Genomic DNA, 21,667 nt, shown 5'->3' on the forward strand with positions numbered 1-21,667 from the left:
GTAAAAAAAAAAAAAAAAAAAAAAAAAAAGAGAAAAAATATCCATCCTTTGAAGCTTACACTCCCAACCAACTCTCAGATGGAGAGGCTTCTGTTCTCCAGAGAGTGGTATTGCCTCTTCATCCCACAACTCCCTAAAAAAACCCAAAGCTGCTCTCCAGGAAGCATCCTTGGGTTAACTCCAAATCCATTCCCCACAGAGTAGTTTCCTTGCACACCCCCGGCCCTTCAGCTCAGTCTGTGCTGGAGGAGCTCTTGGGCCTCCAAAGTAAAAAGGAAGCTCCAGGAAGTTGGTCTGTGGGCTTCTCGATAAATGAGTAGGACATTTCTAAATTGGCCAGTCCAGCATCCCACACGGTGAATCTTGAGGTGACTGGCAGGGCTCAGATAATGGGAGCCTCTATCTGGGAAGATTTAGAAAGCCTTTAAACAGATCCAAGGAGATACACATACCCCAGTGCCCGGGCAGAGGAGGCAGCCAGCTTGATAAATGGGCCTGTCACATTTGTCTCATCCCCTCCTGGAAGGGTCCATTAGAAAAAGACTGCACTCCCGTACTCATCATAGACACTCAGGGATAATTACATGCTATCTTCTCAATTTATTTATTTCATACCAACCAGTCACATGCTGCTTGAACACTTCTTCCTCCTGTGGATGCCAGAGCTTTTTGTCTGCAAAAAGAAATCAAACATCTATTGTTAGTATTTTTAGCCTTCCCCTCAGCTTTTCTTACAGGGGTGGAGTGGGCAGGGGGCGACATCAGAGTTTGCATTCCCTGTGCTGCTATGTGGCATAGGAAAGATGCCTGCAGCAAGGGGCTCCCCAAGGGGTCACAGGAAGGCAGATGGAAGTTAGAAGTCATCATTAATTTCCATGTAATTAGCATAGGATTTGCATGCAGCCCAACATCCCATATAGTCTATTTTCAGTTGTTTCCACATTAGGGTTTTACTGTCACTTCCCTAAAAGTTGTCATGTCTTTGTGTTTCTTCCTCAATTTTCACCCACTTGTTTCCAATGACCTAGATCTCCTACAGAGCAGATTCTTACAACCTTTGATGAAATGGGTGAGGAGACAGGGCTGACGAACACGAAGACGTGGGGCTAAATACGGACAAGGGCGCTCGGGTAAACTCACTTCCTCCAGCCACTCAGGTGGATCCATCATCTCCAGTTATTTCACAGACATCTTTGGGGACCAATGATGTTGGAGAGAATGCAGCCAGGAGGTACTATGATCAAGTCCTTCTGGAGAAACTGCTCAAAGCCCGCCTGATCGTGGGCCAGTATCTAAGGGAGGCTCACAGCATGTGAGGCCTTGCACACAAGCTTGCAAGGAGCACCGCAAGGCCAGGTCTGCCAGGACCACAGGGTCCTGGGTTCGAATCCATGTTTCCATGCAGTTATGCACATGTCCTTGCAAGTCTCTACTACTCACTCTCTCCTGTTTCATCCGCACTGTTCTGGATGCTCAGAAGGAGACTCACACGGTCCCTGACCCATGGATTCAGTCAAGCAGTCAGGAAGACAGGAGCTCTAAGTTAACTATCCGGTTACACTTCAGGCAAGAACAATGGAGGGAGCTGGGTATGGTGACACACATCTTTGTTCCAGCATTGGGGGAAGCAGAGGTCAGCCTGGTCTACATAGTGAATTCTGGGCTAGCCAGGGCTACAAGGTGAGACCTTGACTTAATTAGTGGTAGCAGGAACTGGTAACAGTAATGGAGGAAAGCCTGGGAGCCTTGACAACACACAGAGGTCTAAGGACAGCACCGAGAAAGAAGCAGTGTGAACTGCAGGGTGGTTACTCCTGTGGGGAGGGGTGGAGGCCGCGGTCGTGGAAGACACCGAGGACCTCTGCTCTGTCACGGAATGCAAAGACGAATAGTACACGGAGCCTTGGCCAGTGCCTGACACTGACACAGGTGGCCAGTAAATGATCATTTACAGCAGGTCATCATTGATGATGATGACAAAAAAAGTGATCATTTTTGTGCCTTTTTCGGTTACACTGACTTGGGGATCCTCCGGGAGAAGGGAAGGGAAGGAATTGAAACGAACTGTCACGCTTTCCAAGTATCCTTTTCCTGTTCGCCTGTGGAACCTGGGTCTTTCTTCCTCTCATAACCCTTCCATTGGGCCCCTCTGTCAGAGCCATGGTGAGTCTCAGGGTCAGGCTGGGAGGGACCTCAGACATCATTAGTGAGCTCAGTGTCTCCAGTCTACGAAGAAAAACTCCAGTAGAGAGAGCAAGGAAATCCGTTCAAAGCACCTTGGCTGAGGCGCCACACTGAAAAGGGCCTGTGGCTCTGTCACCAGCTGAGAGCTCAGTCAGGCCTGCCTTGACTCCTCCCCACCCCCACCCATGATCAGCTACCTGGAACATCACCACGAAAAGAGAAACCTACTCACTAAGATGAAGCCCCAGAGAAACTGGGCAGAAGCCTGGGACAGAAAGCTGGTCCCAAACAGCTAGAAGCAGGGGATATTCTCACCCTCATTACCACCCCTTTGGACGCTGCTCGCTGCTCCCCAGGCCGAGACCCATGGTTCCCTTTAGGAAGAGAAGCCACACATATACACAAAAGCCCACCAGTCATGGGGAGTTGGAGGCCAGAAACTCTAAAGGACTAAATGCCCCCCGAGGGACCCATTGTTCCAAAAACAACTGGAATGAGGAAAACTCATTTTCAGCCCAGACAATGTGCTATTTATACAGAGCATCCAATTTCTTTGTCTTGCACCCTTCTCCCAGTGAAATATATCTGACTGCAATTTAATTTATTCCTTTGGAGGAGCCACGAGAATCGTCTGGAAATGAGAGATCTAATTAAGTTATGGTCTCCCTAACTTAAAAGACATGTTCTGGAGAAGGTTCAAAGGGGGAAAAAAATGGAGTAAGATAATGAAAGGTTGGAGAGTAATAAGTCTGTGATAACGGTTAAGGTTAAGGAAACCTAAACAGTTCTCTCTGGAGAATACAAGGCTCAGGGCCTTCATTTTGTGGAAAGGTGTCCTCTCTAGTGAGGGTTAGGTAGCTGTGCTGGCAACAGCACATAGGGCCTTTGAGCCTCAAGAAAGAACTTTCTGGAAGGAGCACGGCTTAAACATCTTTTAAAATCTTTCTTCTTAGACTTTTTTATGTGTATGTTTGTCTGTATATGTGTATTTGTACTGTGTTCATGCCTGGTACCCACAGAGGTCAAAAGATGGCATTGTGTCCCACAGAACGGGGGTTATAGATGATGAGGAGCCAGTATGTGGGTGCTGGAAAACCAACTCTGCTTCCCTTCTAAGAGCAGCAAGGGCTTTTAACTGCTGACCTAATTTTCCAGCTCCCCTCTTACTCCCTTCTGTTTTTGGGGGTTGGCAGGGTTGGCGGTGGTGGCGGTGGTGAGGCCAGAAGAAGACAACCTTGCAAATAGTCTTCTCCTTCCATAATGGATGGAACTCATGCTGTCAGGCTCTGTGGTGAGCACCTTCACCACTGGTCTGGAAATGTATTTCTAAAGGTTTCTAGAAAGTAAATTCAAATGACTGAAACAGAGGAGTGAATTCCCTAGGCAGGGAAAACCCCAGCCCTACGAGGCCTGAAGGCCCGAAGCAAGCTGGTTACAGTTCGGATTGAGCCTGTTCCCAGAACTCTGCCCACAGAACAGACAAGCACAGAACAGGGGCAGAAGACTCCCAGCTCTTCTCCGCTGAAGAGCAGAGTTGCCATAGAGCGCCACCCCCACGGCCCACCCCCTGGGGCCAGTGCCAAGGGCAAGTGGGAGGGTGCCGAGAACAGCCAAAACCTGGCTCCGCCGAGGCATCTGCACCCCTCAGACACTGGTGGTGGGTAGACTTCAGAGGCCTCAGCAGAGAGAGGAGCGCCCCTTCAGCCTAGAGTGTGGGAGTCCAGCCTCACCCTCTGGTCTCAGTGGGGCAGTGCAGCGGTGAATACTCTTGGTAGGGAGGTCTCACCTGAGACCAGTGAGTGGGACAATCTGTGAGCTCCTGACAGCGTCACATGAAACATCCGGGTTCTAACTGACATCTAACATTCATTTGTAGTTGGCGAAACAAAAGTCAGGCCTCCTGCCTACCAAGGAAGGGGATCAGGGCTGATGGATAAGCCAAACAGGCCACCAGCCTGTGGGAGGAGCCAGTAGTACTACCAACCAACCACCTACAGTCTGCTCTGCTGGGAGTCCTCCCCTCTGCTGGTAATCCTTTTGGTCCTCCCAGCTCCCAGGATCTTCAGATCTTTGGATGTGAAAGGATGGCACCAAGGTCATGCTTTAGAAGATCCACAAAGAACCTTTCCTCCTGGTTTGTCTGTGACAGCATCCCTCCTTTCTCACCTCAGCCCTTCTCTTTCTCCCACTCCCTTCCCTCTTTCCTTCTCTTTGTTGTCCCCTTACCTCCTGCCTGCTTTTCTTTATGAAACTTTGCACAGAATCAAATGGAAATGAAAAGCCAGGCCTGCAGTGCTGGTTTCTGATTGGTGGGCCTCTTTCAGGGATCATGGCCTGATTCAGGCTTGTGTCATTTCCAGATGCCACAAAAGCCTCTGCTCTCAATTCCCTCCACATTACTCCAGCTCAGCGGTTCTCAACCTTCCTGACGCGGAGTTCCTGTAATACAGTTCCTCATGCTGTGCTGACCCCAACCATAAAACTATTCTCTTTCCTATTTCATAACTGTAACTTTGCTAGTTATAAATTATAACATAAACATATGATATGCAGGATATCTGGTAGGTGAGCCCCAAAGGGGTAGCATCTCTCAGCTTGAGAACTGCAGTGAAGACACGGTGCTAAACATGAAAAGGAATTATGAGAGCCCTTTGGATTTCAGAGCAGCAGCTTAGAGACACTTTCCCTACTGTGCTGTAGTCTACTCTGAGTGACTCTCAGAGAGAAGCACAGCCTCCCCCAGGCTCCTGCCCTGCTCTGTGTGCTCCAGTTATCTGTGTTCAAAAGACCTATTTGCAAAGAAAAAAAAAGAAAACACAAGGCCAAGCACAGAACCCTCCTAGTGGGATCAACGCCCTATATAACCAAAATTAATTACATCTCTTCTTCATGTCGCCAAGACAACGTTACATTCTGGAAATATTTAATATGAACTCTAAGGTGTAAAAACAAAACTCTCAACCTGCAGGATAGCAACTGCTAGGTTTTCCCACACTTAACACATTTAACTGAATTAAAACATGGCATAATTAACGAGAGACTCTTTGCTCAAAATCAGTTTAACGGTCTGTGCTGCTCTGGGGTGGGGCAGACCTAGGTGGAGTCCATTCTGTTTCTCAATAGGAAAGTCCAGATGTACCCTAAGGAAGCTGCCAGTGCTGTAAGGGACAATGGAGGAGAGAAACCTGCAAAACAATGCCTTTTTTTTTGGAAACAAGGCCTCACTTAGCCCAGGCTGGCCTAAAATTAACTGTGTAGCCAAAGATGACCTTACAATTCGGATTCTTCTGCCTATCCCTCCTGAGTGATGAGATTTCATGATGTGTCACCATGCAGGTTTTATGTAATGTGTCTAGGTGTTTTGCCTGCAAGTACATAGATGCACCATGTGCGTGCCTGGTGACCATGAAGGCCTGAAGAGAGAACTGGATCTCCAGGAACTGTAGCTATGGTTGTGAGTCACCATACAATGCTGGGAATCCATTTATGTGGCATTGGGAATGGAATCTTGGCCTCTGAAGATAAAGAAACACTCAGGGCCATAGTCCCAGCCCAGCAGAGCCTTTCTTCTTTTGTAAGTGGCTTTTAGGTAGAAATGTCAGAGGCTTTGAGGGGCTATCAGCTGAGCCAAGCACCTCCGCATGACCAGGGGCAGCTCAGCATTGTGCTGGAGGCTGGCAGCCACCTTGAAAGCAAGAGGTGACCTTCCATTTATTTCTCTCTCTGGCGGGAAAGCAAGAGTGAGCAAGTGACTTTGAATACTGGGGACTGAGTAGAACATGTTAAATCCTCCTGACTGCCTCTTCTGTATCCCAGGCTGGCCCGCTACAAGGAAAGGCTCCCAAGGTTTGCCCCTAAGGCCACAAACCAGTGGTGGAAGTCCCATCTGAGGGGCTGCATCCCCTGACTTCCCAGAGTGTGTCTAAAACTGAATCTAGCACCACCTTGTACATACTGCTTGCCCTTCCTCTTCTGATAAAAGTCTCATTTATAAGTTGGGCAGAATGGTCATCTGATAGGGTACTTGCTTGGTATGCATTAAATCCTGGCTTCCATTCCTAACAGTGCATAAACTTAGTGTGGTGGCACATGCCTGTAATCCTAGCACTTGCAGGATAAAGGCAGGATAATCAGGAGTTCAAAGCCTTCCTTGGCTGCACAGGAAGTTCAAGGAACAGGCTGGACTATGTGAGACCCTACCTCAAAACACAAAACAAAAGCCAAGCCAGGCATGGTGGTACCTGTCTTTGTGGAGGCACAGGCAGTCAGATCTCAGAGTTTGGGGCCAGCCTTGTTTCCCTAGTGAGTTTTAAGCTAGCCAGAGATACATAAGAGCTCAGCCCTCAAATTAAAACAGCAAAACAATAACAAACAATCAAACTAGCAAATAAGATAACAAAACCCCAAATCAGGGTATGGTACTCACAGCTATAATCTCAGCACCAGTGGGGCCATAACAGGTCATCAGTTTCTACATAGAAAGTTTCAGGCCCGCCTGATCTTTAGGAAGCACTGTCTCAAAAACAACAGCAAAGCAAAAACAGAATCCCTTCCTCTAACAACGGATAGACAGGGTGGTTCATGACAGCTCTTGACTTCAAAGTCCAGTCTCTTTCAGAGATGCTGGGCTCCACTGAGAAAACCCACAGATGCCCAGAGCAGCCATGCCACCCCCAGAAGACAGGAAGCTTCCCCAATTCAGTGACTGGCCATTGCTGTCCCAAAGTTCACCAGCCACACTGGGGCTCAAGATAGGAACCTTCCTCCCTCAGATGAAGTCTTAGCTGCTGTAATGTCTGGGGTGGTGACAAACAGTGACCCCTGAGCTTGACCACCTTGAAATACACAAAGTGAGGGGCTGGGGTGATAGTATAGTTGGTACTTGCAGCGTGGATGTGGAGGCTGAAAGTAGAGCCCCAGAATCCATGCTAAAAAAAAAAAAACAAATAAAAGAAAGGGCAGCCATGGAACCGCTTCTGTCACCCCAGAGCTGTGGAACACAGACAACTGAATCCCTGGCCAGGCAGGCTCGCCTGCTCAGTGAGTTCCAGGCCAAACCACAGGCACCGTCTCAAAACACAAAATGGATGACTCCTCAGGAATGAAGTTGATCTCCTCCCCTTCACATGTATGTACACATGTTGTACACATACATATATGTGCACACACACATACACGCAAGCTGAGAGATGTCCACATCAATGTATTAGCACCACAATCCTCACCCAAGGGCAGCCTGGTGGACAGAGCCGGGACTTAAGGATGTGGGAACTCCCGATGTGGAGGGTTATGTGTGACCAGCACCTGAGAGATGGGGTCTACTGGTGGAAGCTGCAGCCGTTCAGCTGACTGCAAAGGATCATGGGAGGGATGTGTGTGACCTGAACCTGAGAGACGGGCTCTACTGGTGGAAACTGCAGCCGTTCAGCTGACTGCAGAGGAATGATCTAGATCAGGCACCGATTGCCAAAGTGGTCAGTTAATTAACAAACAGTTTTAGCGTGCTCAACTTCCTCTTCTAAGATAAAACTCACCCCATGAGCAAAATGGTTGCTCTTCCAAAAGCACAGGTTGAGGCATCTCTCAACGCAGATTGTCGGATTTCAGAGGGGTTGTTTTGGACTTGGGCATGGTTAGTTGCGTGAACACCGCTGAGTTTCTGCTGTGTCCAGGGCTGTGCTTTCCCAGGACAGCCTCCACCCAGCTGAGCACACGTTCCTGTCGTTCATCACTGAAACTAGCAGCCCAGAGTTGTCTCACCCAAAACTTCCGTAATCTCTGGCCTTTTCTGTATGCAAATCACTAATCAGTAGATTGCCAGTTGTTGCTTGTCATCTGTCATTTCCTCATGAAGACAAAAGGTTAAAGACCGTGCTCCGTTAAAATGCCTTTCTAGAGTATTATCACCTTCTCTGGCCTGTTGGGTTACCAAATGCATCTCCCTTCACCACCCTTTGAGACAGGGTCTTACTATGTAGCCCGGGCTGGCCAGGAACTCACTCGGTAGACCTCAAACTCACAGATCTGCCTGACTCTGCCTCCACAGTGCTGGAGTTAAAGGTCCTGTAATTGACTGAGTACACCTAATCAAAACATTTGAAATCCAAAATATCCCAAAACTCCCAAATTTTGAGTATCATGTCAAAGTTTAAGAAAGTTGTCTTAGGTTTTTGGTTTTGCAGAGGAAGGCATGTGAACTATACTTGCTGAAGTCTGGAACTCTAGAGTCTAACCAAGGAACCTCAGCAACTTTCCCCTTCCTGTCACCCACCTAAAGGTCTCGCCTGAGTTGGAACCTTCATATCAAAGCAGGAACCCCTCTCATTGGTCTAAATGGCCTGAGGCTCGACCTGGGGAAGGGCCTTGGTTGGTGAGTGGGTCACTAGTTCTGTTTTCTTTTCAGACCCAGAGAGAAGTGGCTGAGAACCCTCTTGTTCAGCCCAAGCTTGTTAGACCTACTCCAGACTCCGGCAGTGTCTCCCAGGGTATATGGAACTTTGGCCACAGAGAGAATGACATGGGGAAAGTCAGAGTCTGTTTCCCTGGGGTAACACCAGACATTTTTACCTTACAGATCAGATGACGCCTCCCTCCTACCTGTCAAAACTATGAGACAATCTAACCTCTTCTCTGTAGGAACACTGGACATGAAAAAGGCTTCCGTGGGGCTGGAGAGATGGCTCGGCAGTTTACAGCCCTGTTGTTCTCGTAAGAAGGCCTGGGTTTGACTCCCAGAACCCACAGGGTGTTTCACAGCCATCTGTAACTCCAGTTCTAGGTGATCCATTGTTTTCTTCTGGCCTCCAGGAGCACTGTGCTGCACATACATAATGCAGGCAAAAGTTCATACATATAAAAATAAAATATAAATAAATCTTAAAGGCTTTTACGACCCAGAACATAAAGCAGAACAACAAATGTCCTTGCTTATCGAGAAGGGTGAAGGACCCTGAAGCTATTCATTCTCTCTCTCTTTCTCTTTACCGTCTCTGTGACGCTTTGTGTCTTTGCTCTGTGTCCTTCCATCCCCTTCTCTGTCCCTCTCTCTTTCACCTGTCACCTCTCAGGGGACAGTACGAACTATAAAGATTCAGTCTCTTCTTCAGTTGGCATCCAGAGGTCCATGAGTGTGAGGCAGCATCTGGCGACCAGCCAAGAGCCATGCACACCAAACATGTGCAGCAGTGAGTGGGGCTAGTAAGGCCACCAACTCAAAGTTATTTCTATTGCTAAGGAAGGCATCACCAACCACCAAATGTCCTTTCCCCAAAGAGACCCAGTTCCCACTTTGGTGCTCAGTTCTAACGTTTTCCACGGGGGTGGAGAGGTGGTAAGTCCACAGGAAGATTGACAAAGAAAGAAATGATGTCTTCAAGGTATTTTGAGCCTTCCCACCCCCGGTCACTCTAAGTGACAGTGATCGCATGACTGCAGAGAGCTTGCCATCACCCTGCCCTTTGCCTCTCATGAGAAGGCCAAGAGAAGAGCTCGACTTTTGAGGGAATCACTTCCTCTAGACATTATAAGGACATTTCCGGTTGCCCAATGGCTTCTGTACCCAGAAAGTCCTTGCATGAGTCCAATCTTGTGAACTCAGTGTTCTCAAACTCATTCTTCCCTTCTGTACCTGGTCTTTCTTTCCCACACACTAAAAACATTTCATCCTGTCACATTCACACAAGGGAGACTTAGCTACCTGCTACGAACAGAGGTAGCTTCACTAAACAGGCTCATCCTCAGCGTTTTGGCTCGCATCCCTGTGGCGTTTCCCCCAGGAGGCTTTGAGAGGGCAGCAGAGAGGCCTGTCAGTAAGCATCAGCTGTAATGGGCAGACCCATTTCCGTCGGAGGAAATGCACCTAATGGAGAAAGATGTATTGATCCTGACGGCCTGTGTCAGGGTCAGGCTCCCAGCGGAGAGCCCTTTCAGTCAGCTCGGGTTAATGGCCTGCCTGTATCTAATAATCAATGCAATGACAAGCCTTTGGCCATTGCCTACAAGGCCAGCCCACGGGGAGGAAAACACACTGTACTTTTTCATAAATCTCATCAGAGAAAGAAAGGATGAGCTATTTGGGGAATTAGGTGTGCAGGCCCTCCCCAGGGAACTCCAGTGAGGCGAAGCCTCTCTGCCCACTAGCACCTCCATCAAGCAGCCCTTCTCAGGGGGTGGTTAGCAAGGAAAATGCTTTTTAGGTTTCCATTGTGTTTACGTGGCAGGGCCCAGCAGCCCAGACGGGAGGCCTCATTTTGTTCTTGCTAAAGAGAGGCAGGAGCTGTGTGGCCTCTGCCGCAGGGAGGTAGCAGTCTGTAATCTCACAAACACACTTCCCCCTACTCCTTGGTGTCTCCGGCAATGCCTCTCCTCCCCACATGATGGGGAAGGGCTGCGTGCCTGTCTGCTGTGTAAAAAAACAAAACAAAACAAAAAAACCAAAACCAAAAAACTTGTTACTGGGAACCAAATTGTTTCTGGCTAGAAGACGCTGGTGGGCAAGTTATCTCTCTCCATGACTCAATTTCTGAATTTCTTAAGTGGGGGTGACTATAGCCGACTCCTTCAGGAAGGTTCACGGTTAAGATCAGGTAATGCGTTTGGAGCGCTCAGCATGGTGTCTTGCATATATTAGACGCTGAACAAAAATAACATCTGCACGCATGCCTGTGCGCATCAGTCTATCAATCTTCGCCGTTTCCCAAGGATAAATGGAAGTTCCGTGCTAAGAGAGGCATTTCAAGGTTGAGCGCTCATTGACCCAGATTCCTTTTCTGCTAAAACCATCTATAACTTCTGGGAAGGTCTTGAAAGAGTGTTTGAAATTGGGCAAGAGAGAAACGCTTTCTAGACAAGACAACAACAGCACAAGCGACGGGGCCACAGTGGAAATCGGCGGGGCCGGGGGATGTGACAGAAAGTCTTCTGAGAGGAGGGTGGTTGACCCAGGCTGTAGCAGGGAGTGATGTCTAGATTCAATCAAGAGGAAAGTGAAGGATCTCTGAGAGGCTGTGGACTGGGGGAGGATAGTGGGACCCATGACCTATCGCCTCGATCATCCAGGCCAGCACTGCAGGTGGTGGTGGTGGGGGGGGTGCTAGAGACAGTTCTAAACCGGAGGCATGGATGAGACTGTGGAGATGCTCAGTGGATAAAGTGCTTGCTCTACAAGCACGGGGATGAGAGTTTGAATCCCGAGCCCCCACATAAAAGGCAGACCGGGTGGCAAATGTCTCCTTTCCCAGCCCAGGGAGACAGACAGGATGATTATATGGGCTCACTGGCCAGCTCCTCTAGCTGATCCACGAACTTCAGGTTCATCAGGAGACAATTTATCAAAAAACAAGGACAGACTCGGCCGAGAAGTGGCTGATGTTGACCTGTGGCTTCTACATGTGCAGTCATGCAAGGGGACAAGGGAGCAGGCATACGTCCATGCACGCAATACCTCTGACCTCAGATCATTAGAGTTCTCCTACGGGTAAGTTCTCTCTTACTCGCCACTCTGCAGAGTGGCGTCACTACCGCTCACTGGGTTATTTCCCTACAGAGGATATGGCTTTCCAAAGTTCTGTCCATTGCACAAGCTCAACTAGTATTATCCCCTGGGAATCTGAGGCTCAGAAGCTACAGTCTTGCAGCAAGGAAGCCAGAGGCACCATGACCCAGGAACGAGACGATAGATATTAACATTCATCCCAGGGTCCTGCCCACAGCAGGTGCTGGATAAACAAGGCCACAGTTCCCACTTCACAACTCTGTTCTCTACAGGGACTGACTATTTCTGCAGGTCTTCCCATACTTTTTTGTGGAGAGGCCTCCGAGTGTAAGATGAGGTTAGTCCTTTAACGAGCCCCTGGGTTCAAGATCACACTTAAGGTGTCCGTCTGAAGTCTCAGCAGTCAAGGGGATTCTATTTCAGGTTCTACAGAACATCACGAAGACCAAACTGTCCCAGAGGAACAGCGTCTGCTCTGAGAGTCATGCCAACCCCACAGAAAACAGCCAAGATGATTTGGGAGGGAAAATGTCCACTGAATAATAAAGGCCGTGTCCCTACAGGGTGCTGTGGAGGGTGGAAGTGAATTCAGTCACAGAGAGTTCCCAGAAGTCACTCAGGGCTGGCAGCCCTGGGAAGTGGCTCTAAGGGAAGGTGCAGAGAACTCCTTGGGCAGAGAAAGGATGTCACCGCTGTGCTAGAGACATTTCCATAATTACTTCCATGGGACCTCCTAAAAGCCCCATAGTTCTAGAGCAGCCAGCCACTATAATTTCACGGAAAGGGAGGCAACAGAGAGGTAAACAGACATACCCAGAACTGCTCCCTAGCTCAAGAAAAAGGCAAGATTAGAACCCACTCCTTGTGTGAGGTCTGAGGTATGACTGAAGCTCAGAGTTCATTGAGGTGGGAGAGGGTTGCAGCAGCTGGGATTGCAAGCAGAGAGAAGAACCGGCCCCCGCTCCATCCCACGGCACCAAAGGAGGGAGCGACAGACTCTGCAGGAATAGAGTCATTTCAGGTTGCAGATGACAACAGACACTAATTTCTCTTCTCCTCCCATCCCCACCTCCTCATTCCCCTAACCACTAGAATTGGCTAAGAATACTTGAGCGAAGATGGGGTTGGTCCTCCTGAAATGGTTTCATCCCAGAGCTGTAGAAGAGGCTGCGTGACTCAGAGCTGCACTGGGTCAGAGGAGCGCAGACTAGACAGAGAGAGTCCTTGTCTTCCTTGGTGACAATGGATTAGTCACCTAAGCTCCAGAGCTCCTCAGGGGCCAGGTGCTATACGGATCATTTGCCATGTAAACAGTCTCTTTAAACCTCTCTCCCTTGCCCTCTGGGGCAGGTACAGTATTTCTTTGCTAAACTGGTAGGAAAAGCGGGGGTCTGGGGAGTCAGTATAATTTGGCTGGTTCAGATAGCTGAAAAGAGGGGGTGTCACTGCAGAGTCTCCCAAGAATCAGGGCAGGTGGTGGGGGCTGGGACCAACAGTGGCTACTCTGTTTCTGGGAATGATAATGAAAAGTAAATGATGATTTAAAATGGACTCCTTTCCATCATGTGGCTGCTCGCTCATTCATTCATTCATTCATTCATTCATTCATTCATTCAAATATCCCCTGGCAAGCAAGTATCCCCTGTTGCCAGGTGCTGTGTTAAGGACTGTGAATAAACAGACTGGTAAGCATGGCTGCCACACTTAGGAAAGGCCATCCTAAGCCACACCAACAAACAGCTATAAGAAAGTGGAGGAGCTAGCATTAATGGTTAATTAATTAATTAATTAATTAATTAATTAATTAATACCTAGGGTTATCTATTACAGTGTGCAGACACCGCTTTGTGTAATTCTTAGTTTTTTGTTTCCTTTCTTTTTAAAGAATGTGTTTTACTTATTCTTTGACAATTTCACAGATACAAAATATCTTGATCATATTCAACCCAAATCCCTTCTCTCACTGTCCCCCTTTTCTTGTCTCTTTTTCCTCTTATTCCTCCTCTTCCTCATTATCATCTCCCTTTAGAAATAACCCACGGAATACCTGGGTGTTAGGTATTCAATCTGGGTGTTAGGGGCTCAATCTCAGCACTTGGGAGGCAAAGGCAGGCATATCTCTGAGAGTGAGGCCAGCCTGGTCTACAGAGTGACGTCCAGGACAGCCAGGGCTACACAGAGAAACCCTGTCTCAAAAAAAAAGACCAAAAAAAGTCCACAGAGAAACCTTGTCTCAAAAAAGACTACACACACACACACACAGACACACAGACACACACAGACACAGACACACACAGAAACACACACACACACACACACACACACACACACACGTCATTGAGTCCAGTATGGGTATGCCTGTATGGGTATGCATGTAGAGTCACCTTTGGAGCATGGGTAAACCGCCAGTAGCCATAACCATGAGGAAAAATGACTACCCTTTCCTCAGCAGCTATCAACTCCTAATTGTTCCTCAGCTAGGAATGGGACCTCATTAGCCTCTCTTCCGTCAACTCGTTTAATTCATAAGCCATTTTTGATGGGGTGGATGATACCAACTACATACACATGCTAAAAACTGCAGAGAAAAAAAGATACAGAGGGACTTTGCTGATACAGCGCTCACCTTCCAAGCATGAGAATGTGACTTCAGTCTCCTGAGCCCACACATAAGTGCCAGGTGTTGTGTGTGTGTTTGTAATCCCGGAGATGGGGAGGTGGAGACAGGCAGATACAGTCTAACATAACTAGTGAGCTTCAGGCCAATGAAAGACTGTCTCAAAGGAGATGGACAGCCTTTGTGAGGGTGACTCCTGAGGCTCTTTCTAGCCTCCACACACACTCACGTGCACCCACACATACATGAACGCACATATACAGCTGCATATACAGGAACATGCACACACACACACACACACACATATACACACATTATTATTTTCTTCATTGGAACACAGATGGTGAAGGATCTAGGATCAATCCAAATGACTCATCACACTCATGAGTGAGTGAGAAAGCGAGTCTGGGTTTGGAGAATGTCTCTAAGGCTCTCTAGGGGGATGAGTTTCTATCATGACCTTGGGCACGTCTCTACACAGAAGGACACTCCTTCTACCTCAGAGCTGCCAGCTGACTCTCTGGGGGACGATGTGAAACTTTTTCACACCCAACTACCAGCCCAGTTCTACCAGAGGGGTAAAAGTGTCATGGTACAACCAAATGTCCCTCAGCTGGTCACTTATTTCAAGAGGCATCCGAAACCCGGTGAGCCAAAGAGCAGAAGAGTCGTGGGGTATGGCGGACTCATGACCACAATTATATACAGGATTTAAGGCTCAAAACCCAGAAGTACTGTAGGAATCAGGGTAAAGAAGACCAACAGGGCAAGACCCTGCTACCACACAGGATTCAATGAAGTCTCTTCCCTTATGCTAAAGCCAACATCATGGGTGACCACATTACCTCAGCACATGGAGCCCACACCAGGGCCTCCCTCTTCCCCCAGACCCCGAGTCTTAGCTGACTCTCAGGCGGTCTGCTCCCCGGATTTTGCCTCTCCTACTGGCTGAGATCCACCATTGCTTCCTTGGCTGGTCCCTGCCTAGCTGTGAACACTCCATCCGTGGCTTATCATCTCCCAGAAGCTTCCTGCTTTCTCTGGGCACCCACATTCCCCGTATCCACCTTCCCAATTACATGCCCCCCCCCATCCTGCAATTACTGTGAACTATCTGAAGCGCAGGCCATTTCTTATTTTTTTTCTGTAGCTTCAACAGATGGCATAGTATCTGGCATACAGGAGGTGATAATGTTAAAATGTGGCCTCCGACATGATGTTAAAGGTATTCTTCACAAGTGTGGCAAGAACCCTAAAGTGACACCTTTTATACACCTGTTTTTGTGCTCCCCTCTTTGTATAATCCCGTCGGCTTGAGTGCAGGTGAGGCCATGACTCACTCTTATCCAACAGAATGTGGCAGTGGTTCCAGGCTACAGTTTCTGTGATTATACTAGCATCCATGCAGAAGACTCCAAGAGACTCTCTCTCCTGCTGGCTGCAGAGCAGGAACTGCCTATAGAGAGAAGCACATGGCAAACTCTATGTGGCCTCCAGGACTTGCAAGTGGCTCACAGCCAACATCCACCAAGAAACTGAGGCTCCTTCCTCAGTCCCACATGCAAAGGGAAGTGAGTTCTGCCAGCAGCAGAAGCAGCTTGGAGAAGGCTCCAATTTAGGCTTCCAGGGGAGAACACAGCCTGGCTGTTGTCAGGTGACTGAGACCTTGTGAAATGAAACACCAAGCAGAGAGCCTATAGCCAAATAGTTCTGGACTTGCCAGCCTACAGGCAATGTGAAAGAACAAGTGGGTGTGTTCCAGGCTGCTGAGTTTTAAGGCGGAGCAGTAGAAAATGAAAACACCCAGCCTTACATGCTGAGTTAAACAGGCATGGAGGGAACACTGATTGATGTTTGGCTGGTATGAACTTGAGGGAGAGTGGAGTATTTTATGTAGGAGAAGGAAACCATTGTTCCAATACCTCCGTATCAAGCACGTGTCTCATCCCATTCCTGGCACCAGTTAAAAGTCCATGTGGGTCCTCTAGATCAAGGGGTGACAGGTTGGTACCTCAAGAGGAAGGAGCAGAGCCTCGATGATGTGGACTTCACAGCTAGACAGATCTCTACCCTCTGGAGGCTCAGTCCCTGTGTGTGCAAAACAAAGCTTTCGACATCTGTTTGCGTGGAATGTAGGCAAGGGGTGCACACTCCTTCATGGGCCTTCATGGAGCCTGTGTTGTCACCCAAACTGCCAACCTCCACCACTATGTCTTTCCCTGTCTCTTCTGATTAAGGTTATCCCTGCTTTGGTATTCTCTTGGACAGAATCCTTTGGCAATATAGTTTTCTGCAGGTGCTTGCCAGGCCCACTCTGCAGCCCAAATCCTAGGAAATCCCAAGTGTTCCTCAGTGCTGAGCTGCTAAGGGAGGCCAGGCATGGCTTCCTGAAATGATTTCCTGTTTCCTCCTCTATGGGAGTACTTGATATTTATAACTAGGGACTTATATCAAACCCACCAGGAAGTGAGAAGGCCCACAAGCTCTCTTGGGCAGTCATTTGTCTGCTTAGCCTAACTACATGCCTGCCTCCCCCCTTTGCCAAGTCTCCCGATTTTGGGCCACAGCTCCCTGAGCACAGAGGATGAGGAACTTCAAACTCTGGGGTACAGTAAACATGCCCTTCTACTCTATTGTACAAGCCTGTCTCTCCAAATGCCTCTCAGTAGAGCAAGAAACAGGGACCAGAAGGTATTTGTGAATTTTATGGTATGGACAGAGACCACACAGCACATTTGTCTAATACCACATGGCTTTGATTATCCTAGATTTGATAGATATATAATGTCCTAGTTCAGGCTGTGATCGCTATGTACTGCTGACTTAGGTAACTGATGGCATACAGAAATTTGTACACCTTTAATCCTAGCACTTGGGAGGCAGAGGTGGGTGGATCTCTGAGTTTGAGGCCAGCCTGGTCTATAGAGTGAGTCCAGGACAGCCAGGGCTATACAGAGAAGCCCTGTCTCAAAAACAGAACAAAATAATGAAACAGAAGGTAGAGAAGGAGGAAGAGGAGGAGAAGGAAGAGGAGAAGGAGGAGGAAAGGGAGACGGAGGAAGAGGAGGAGGAGGAGAAGACAGAAATTTACACTTTGCCGGTCTGGAGTCTGAAAGTCTAAGATCAGGGCCAGCCTGGCTGGGGTCTCATGTGGGCTCTCCTCCAGGTTGGCGGAAGGGCAGGTATACCGTAGGTATCTGTGTATTGTACTGCAGGATTCAAACCCATGAACTCTGACACGGTAGCCAAGCACTCTACTATCTAGCACAACCCTAGCTCTGGAGTGACTTTCACAAGGCACTTATCCCACTCTTTAGGGTGCTGCCTCTGTATCCCAATCACTTCCCAAGAGGAAATGTGTGGTGTATAGCATCCTCAAAGATGCTCACTTTAACATACACAATATAATGTGTATGTGGACAAAGACACTTAGGTCTTATTTTAGGATTCAATGGTATACAGCACATAACACATTCAATAGTATATAGTATCCATGAAGACTCTCACCATAAAAATACTTAATATAATACCTGTATGGACAAAGATACTTAAGTTCTTATTTTAGGATTCAACAGTGTGTGTGCGCACACACTAAGATTTGGTATCCGAGTCAGATATGGTGGGACATGCCTGTAAGACCAGTACTGAAGAGGACAATCACAAATTGGCGGCCATCTTGAACTACATATCAAATACCAGGCCAGTTTGGACTATACGGTGAAAGACACTGTCTCAAAAACAGGGAGGGCAATGAGGGGAGAGAAGAAACAAACAAATATAAACATGATATTTGGGATACAGTGCCCTCAAAATGTCAGGTCTCAGAGGTTACGTCCTCCTGTTTCAAGTGGGGAACAGAGACCCACAGAGGTAGCAATATGGTGAGTTAGGCGTCTGGGTCTCTTCACCCCGAGCTGCTCTCTACACAGTAACACTGTCTCTTTTCCACCTAGAAGGTGCTGCTTGCTTCCTTTCTGACTCAGCCAACCCCTTGAGCTCCTGGGCAAGCACTGGAAGCTACTGTGACAACCTTGGCAGGAGGCAGAGAAAGCACACTCCTCAGCCTGTCTTTGGTCCCACCAGGTGGCCCTGCGGGTTGAGTACCGACTGTTCTCCTTCTCAAGTCAGGCCCTCCCTAGGGTCCAGCTTCCTCTTTCCAGCTCTCCAGACCCTGCCTCAGCTCTCCACATCGAGGCAGCATAGCTTCTGACAGCAGCCTGGACCATCCAAGATGAAAAGACACAAGAGAACGGAGTCTTCAAGGAGCTCACAACAGGCCCTGCTCAGGATCATTGCGCTGGAGATAACAGAGGATGTGAGAAGATGAGGCAGAGGCTGGGGGGACAGAACAACTTCCTTCTTTGGTGGGTGGAAGAGAGAACCACAGCATAGACACTCAAGAGCTTGTTGGAGTAGGAAGTGTCCTGAGACTCCTCAAGCCCTGTTTCCTCTTCTGTGATCTTCCCCTAAAGGCTCAGTGAAGAAGGCTATGAGGGCTGGATGGTGCCCTAAACCATGCTAGGCACCTCTGCTTATGTCACAATATTAAATTAATTCTCCTGGCAGGGCTTTGAGGTAAAGAGAGAGATAGAGAGAAAGTGCTTGAAAGATCAAGCACTGGGAGATGGCTCAGTGGGCAAAGGTACTTGCTGCAAAGCTGACAACCTGAGTTTAATCCTCATGAACCAGATGGTGGGAAGAGAGACCAATTCCCAGAAATTGTCCTGACCTCCACATGTATACTGTGGCCTATGCACAAGTGTGTGTGTGTGTGTGCGCGCGCACACACACACACACACACACACACTATACCACACACCAAATGCATGTAACACATACTAAATAATCAATTGAAAAAATAAAATTTAAAATTAAGGAACCATTTGACCACTATAAAAAGTTATTGTTTTGCTTTGTTTTTAAAGACAGAGTTTTACTATAGCCCAGGTTCACCTCAGTCTAGCAATTCTCCTGCCTCAAGTGCTGGGATGACAAGCCTAGACCACCATGTCTGGCTAAGGTAAAAAATGGAAAGATAAGGAAATGGGAGCAGAGGGTGGGGTTGTTAGTTAGCTTACATGTGGAAGTTTCAGCTCAGACTGGCTCTCCTACCAAGACGTGGTGTCCTGTTCCTGGAGCAGGGAGTGAGTCTGACTTAGCTCTGGGTGGCTCTGCATGCATTTCAAGGTCAGATGCTCTCAAGAAATTTCCCCACGGCTTATTCTCATTGCTACATTCAAATGCTGCCTCCAAATGTGGTCGGTCTTGATTCCTGTCAGGCCAACATGTGGTATTGCTTATGCCTACATGGGACCTAATTCCTTCTATTCTAACTTTTTTTCTTTTTTTTTTTCTTTTTTTTTGAGACAGGGTTTCTCTGTGTAGCCTTGGCTGTCCTGGAACTCACTCTGTAGGCCAGGCTGACCTCGAACACAGAGATCCACCTCCCTCTGCCTCCTTGAGTGCAGGGATCTCAGGTGTGCGTCACCACCGCTCCACCCTTCTGTCCTAACTTACTCAGTCATCCTCCTTAAGCAGTTCACGAATTGACCCAGAATGCCTGTGTCCAGTGTCCTCTGTGATAAAACCAATAGGAGCACTGTGGCATTTGGATCCAAGACTGCACAATGAACTCCAACCCCTGCCCCAGAAACAATTACATTAGCCTGCGTGTACCAGAAGGAAAGCAGAGTCTTAACCCATAGTCTTTGGCTCAGCAGCTGTCTTTAGCCAGGACATTTTCAGGAGAGCTCTTTTGGTTTGTGTTGTCCCTCCCTCCCTCTGTCTCTCCTCCCACTCCCCATCGTCCTTTCCTCCTTCCCGCTCTCTCTCCTGAATATAATTCAAGCAGGCTTAACAAAGATAGGGCCTTAAGTCTGAGTTGTCAAAATACCCTTCTGACCGGGGTTAGGAGGACCCCGGTGAGTCACTTCCCCTGCTTTACTTCCTCTTTCACTGATACAGCATCCCCAGTGGAGTGGGAGGGGGAAATAAATAGATCAAGGCTGGGACCTTTCTGGTGCCATGCAGAAGCCAAGGGTGTGTGCTTTTGTGTGCAGTTTTCTTTCTTGAAGGCACCCTCTCCTCCATTGCCCACTTCCCTCCACAATCAAAAGCCCAATCTTCACTCTCCTTTACAAAATCTTCCTGTGCTTAGGGCCCTCCCCCAGCAGGTGACAAGCCAAAAGCCTAACTGCTCTCTGGGATGCAGAAGCGACTAGATCACATAAATGTATCCTCCCCATTGCACAGAGCTGGGAGTTGTGGGCTGGGGGCATAGCCTACTCGATGACCTCAGACCTGAGGATCTACATCAGCTATACTCCAGGTCCTTTCCCCCATCCCTCTGATGAGCTCCTGTGCAGGTTTATAAAAGGGTGATGCTGGAGATAGAGCTAGAGTCTAGTCCCAGCAACATCATCACATGACCTTCTGCGTGTCCTCTCCAGCCTCCTTAAGCTTATAGGAAATGAAAGGGGCTCAAGGAGATCTCAGGCCCTTTTCAGTTCTAGTAGCTTATGTGTTTTTCTGTGCTGTGGAGTCTCTTTTACCCACAAGGGGAGGAAGTGGGACTGTGGTTTCCTTAACCTTAAGCTGAAATGAGTAGATAAAACAGAGGTATGGGCTACAGGGAAGGAGGGGGCTTGAAGAATCCTCACTGGAAACTGGTACCAGATACCAAAGCAAGAGTCATACTTACAGTACTGAATGCTAGACAAAGCAGCCACCCAAAGCTCAAAGGCCCCTCCCCCCCTGGGCAGAATCACAATTTGTTCTGGTTCCTCACCATAGAAGGAACCATACAGTCTCTCTAAGCCACATGACATGGTCTGACCCTTCCAGTTGATTTCTTAGATGCAACACAGAGTGAGTTCCTCCATTCATTCTGTTGGTACCCTCAGAGGCTTGGTTCTGGGGCCCCATTCCCAGCATACAACACCAAAACAGATGCAGAGGTCTCTTACAGAAAATGGTACAAGGACACATGAACATCCTCCCCCAATGCTTTATTTTTATTTTTTCTTTGTTGTTGTTTTGAGCCTCCAGAGTGCTTGGCTTAAAGGTTTGCACCACTACAGCCCAGAACAGACACACATTTTTAAATACCTTTGACTGGTAATTGATTAAATATTACACATGGACAAGGAGGGCTAAGGGTACTACTGTTTCATAGTAAAGGCCAAAGAAGAGAAAGACTCAGAGAGAACAATTTGAAATGGGGGGCCAGGTTCAGCTTATCAAGAAGTCTGGGTGATAAAGAAATGGCTCAGTGGTTTAGAGCACTTGTTTTTCTTGCAGAAGACCTGGGTTTGCCTCCCAGCACCCACATGGCAACGCGCAACCATCACAACTAGAAAGTTCCAAGAGATCGA

General features: G+C 48.1%; 1 protein-coding gene across 2 annotated transcripts in view; it reads right to left on the bottom strand.

Annotated features, from left to right (window-relative positions):
- The window catches only part of Ubash3b (ubiquitin associated and SH3 domain containing B), a 145,785-nt gene that overhangs the window by 41,504 nt on the left and 82,614 nt on the right, over window positions 1-21,667 (bottom strand). Inside the window, exon 2 of one of the 2 annotated variants that reach the window (XM_055622294.1) lies at window positions 620-673. In XM_055622294.1, the coding sequence (XP_055478269.1) occupies window positions 620-673 (54 nt within the window). Of the gene's footprint in view, window positions 1-615; window positions 674-21,667 lie in introns of both variants that reach the window. The other variant, XM_055622295.1, reaches the window with a different exon arrangement.

Source organism: Psammomys obesus, unplaced genomic scaffold, assembly GCF_907164565.1.
Source record: "Psammomys obesus unplaced genomic scaffold, mPsaObe1.curated_primary_1811, whole genome shotgun sequence".
Taxonomy (NCBI): Eukaryota; Metazoa; Chordata; class Mammalia; order Rodentia; family Muridae; genus Psammomys; species Psammomys obesus.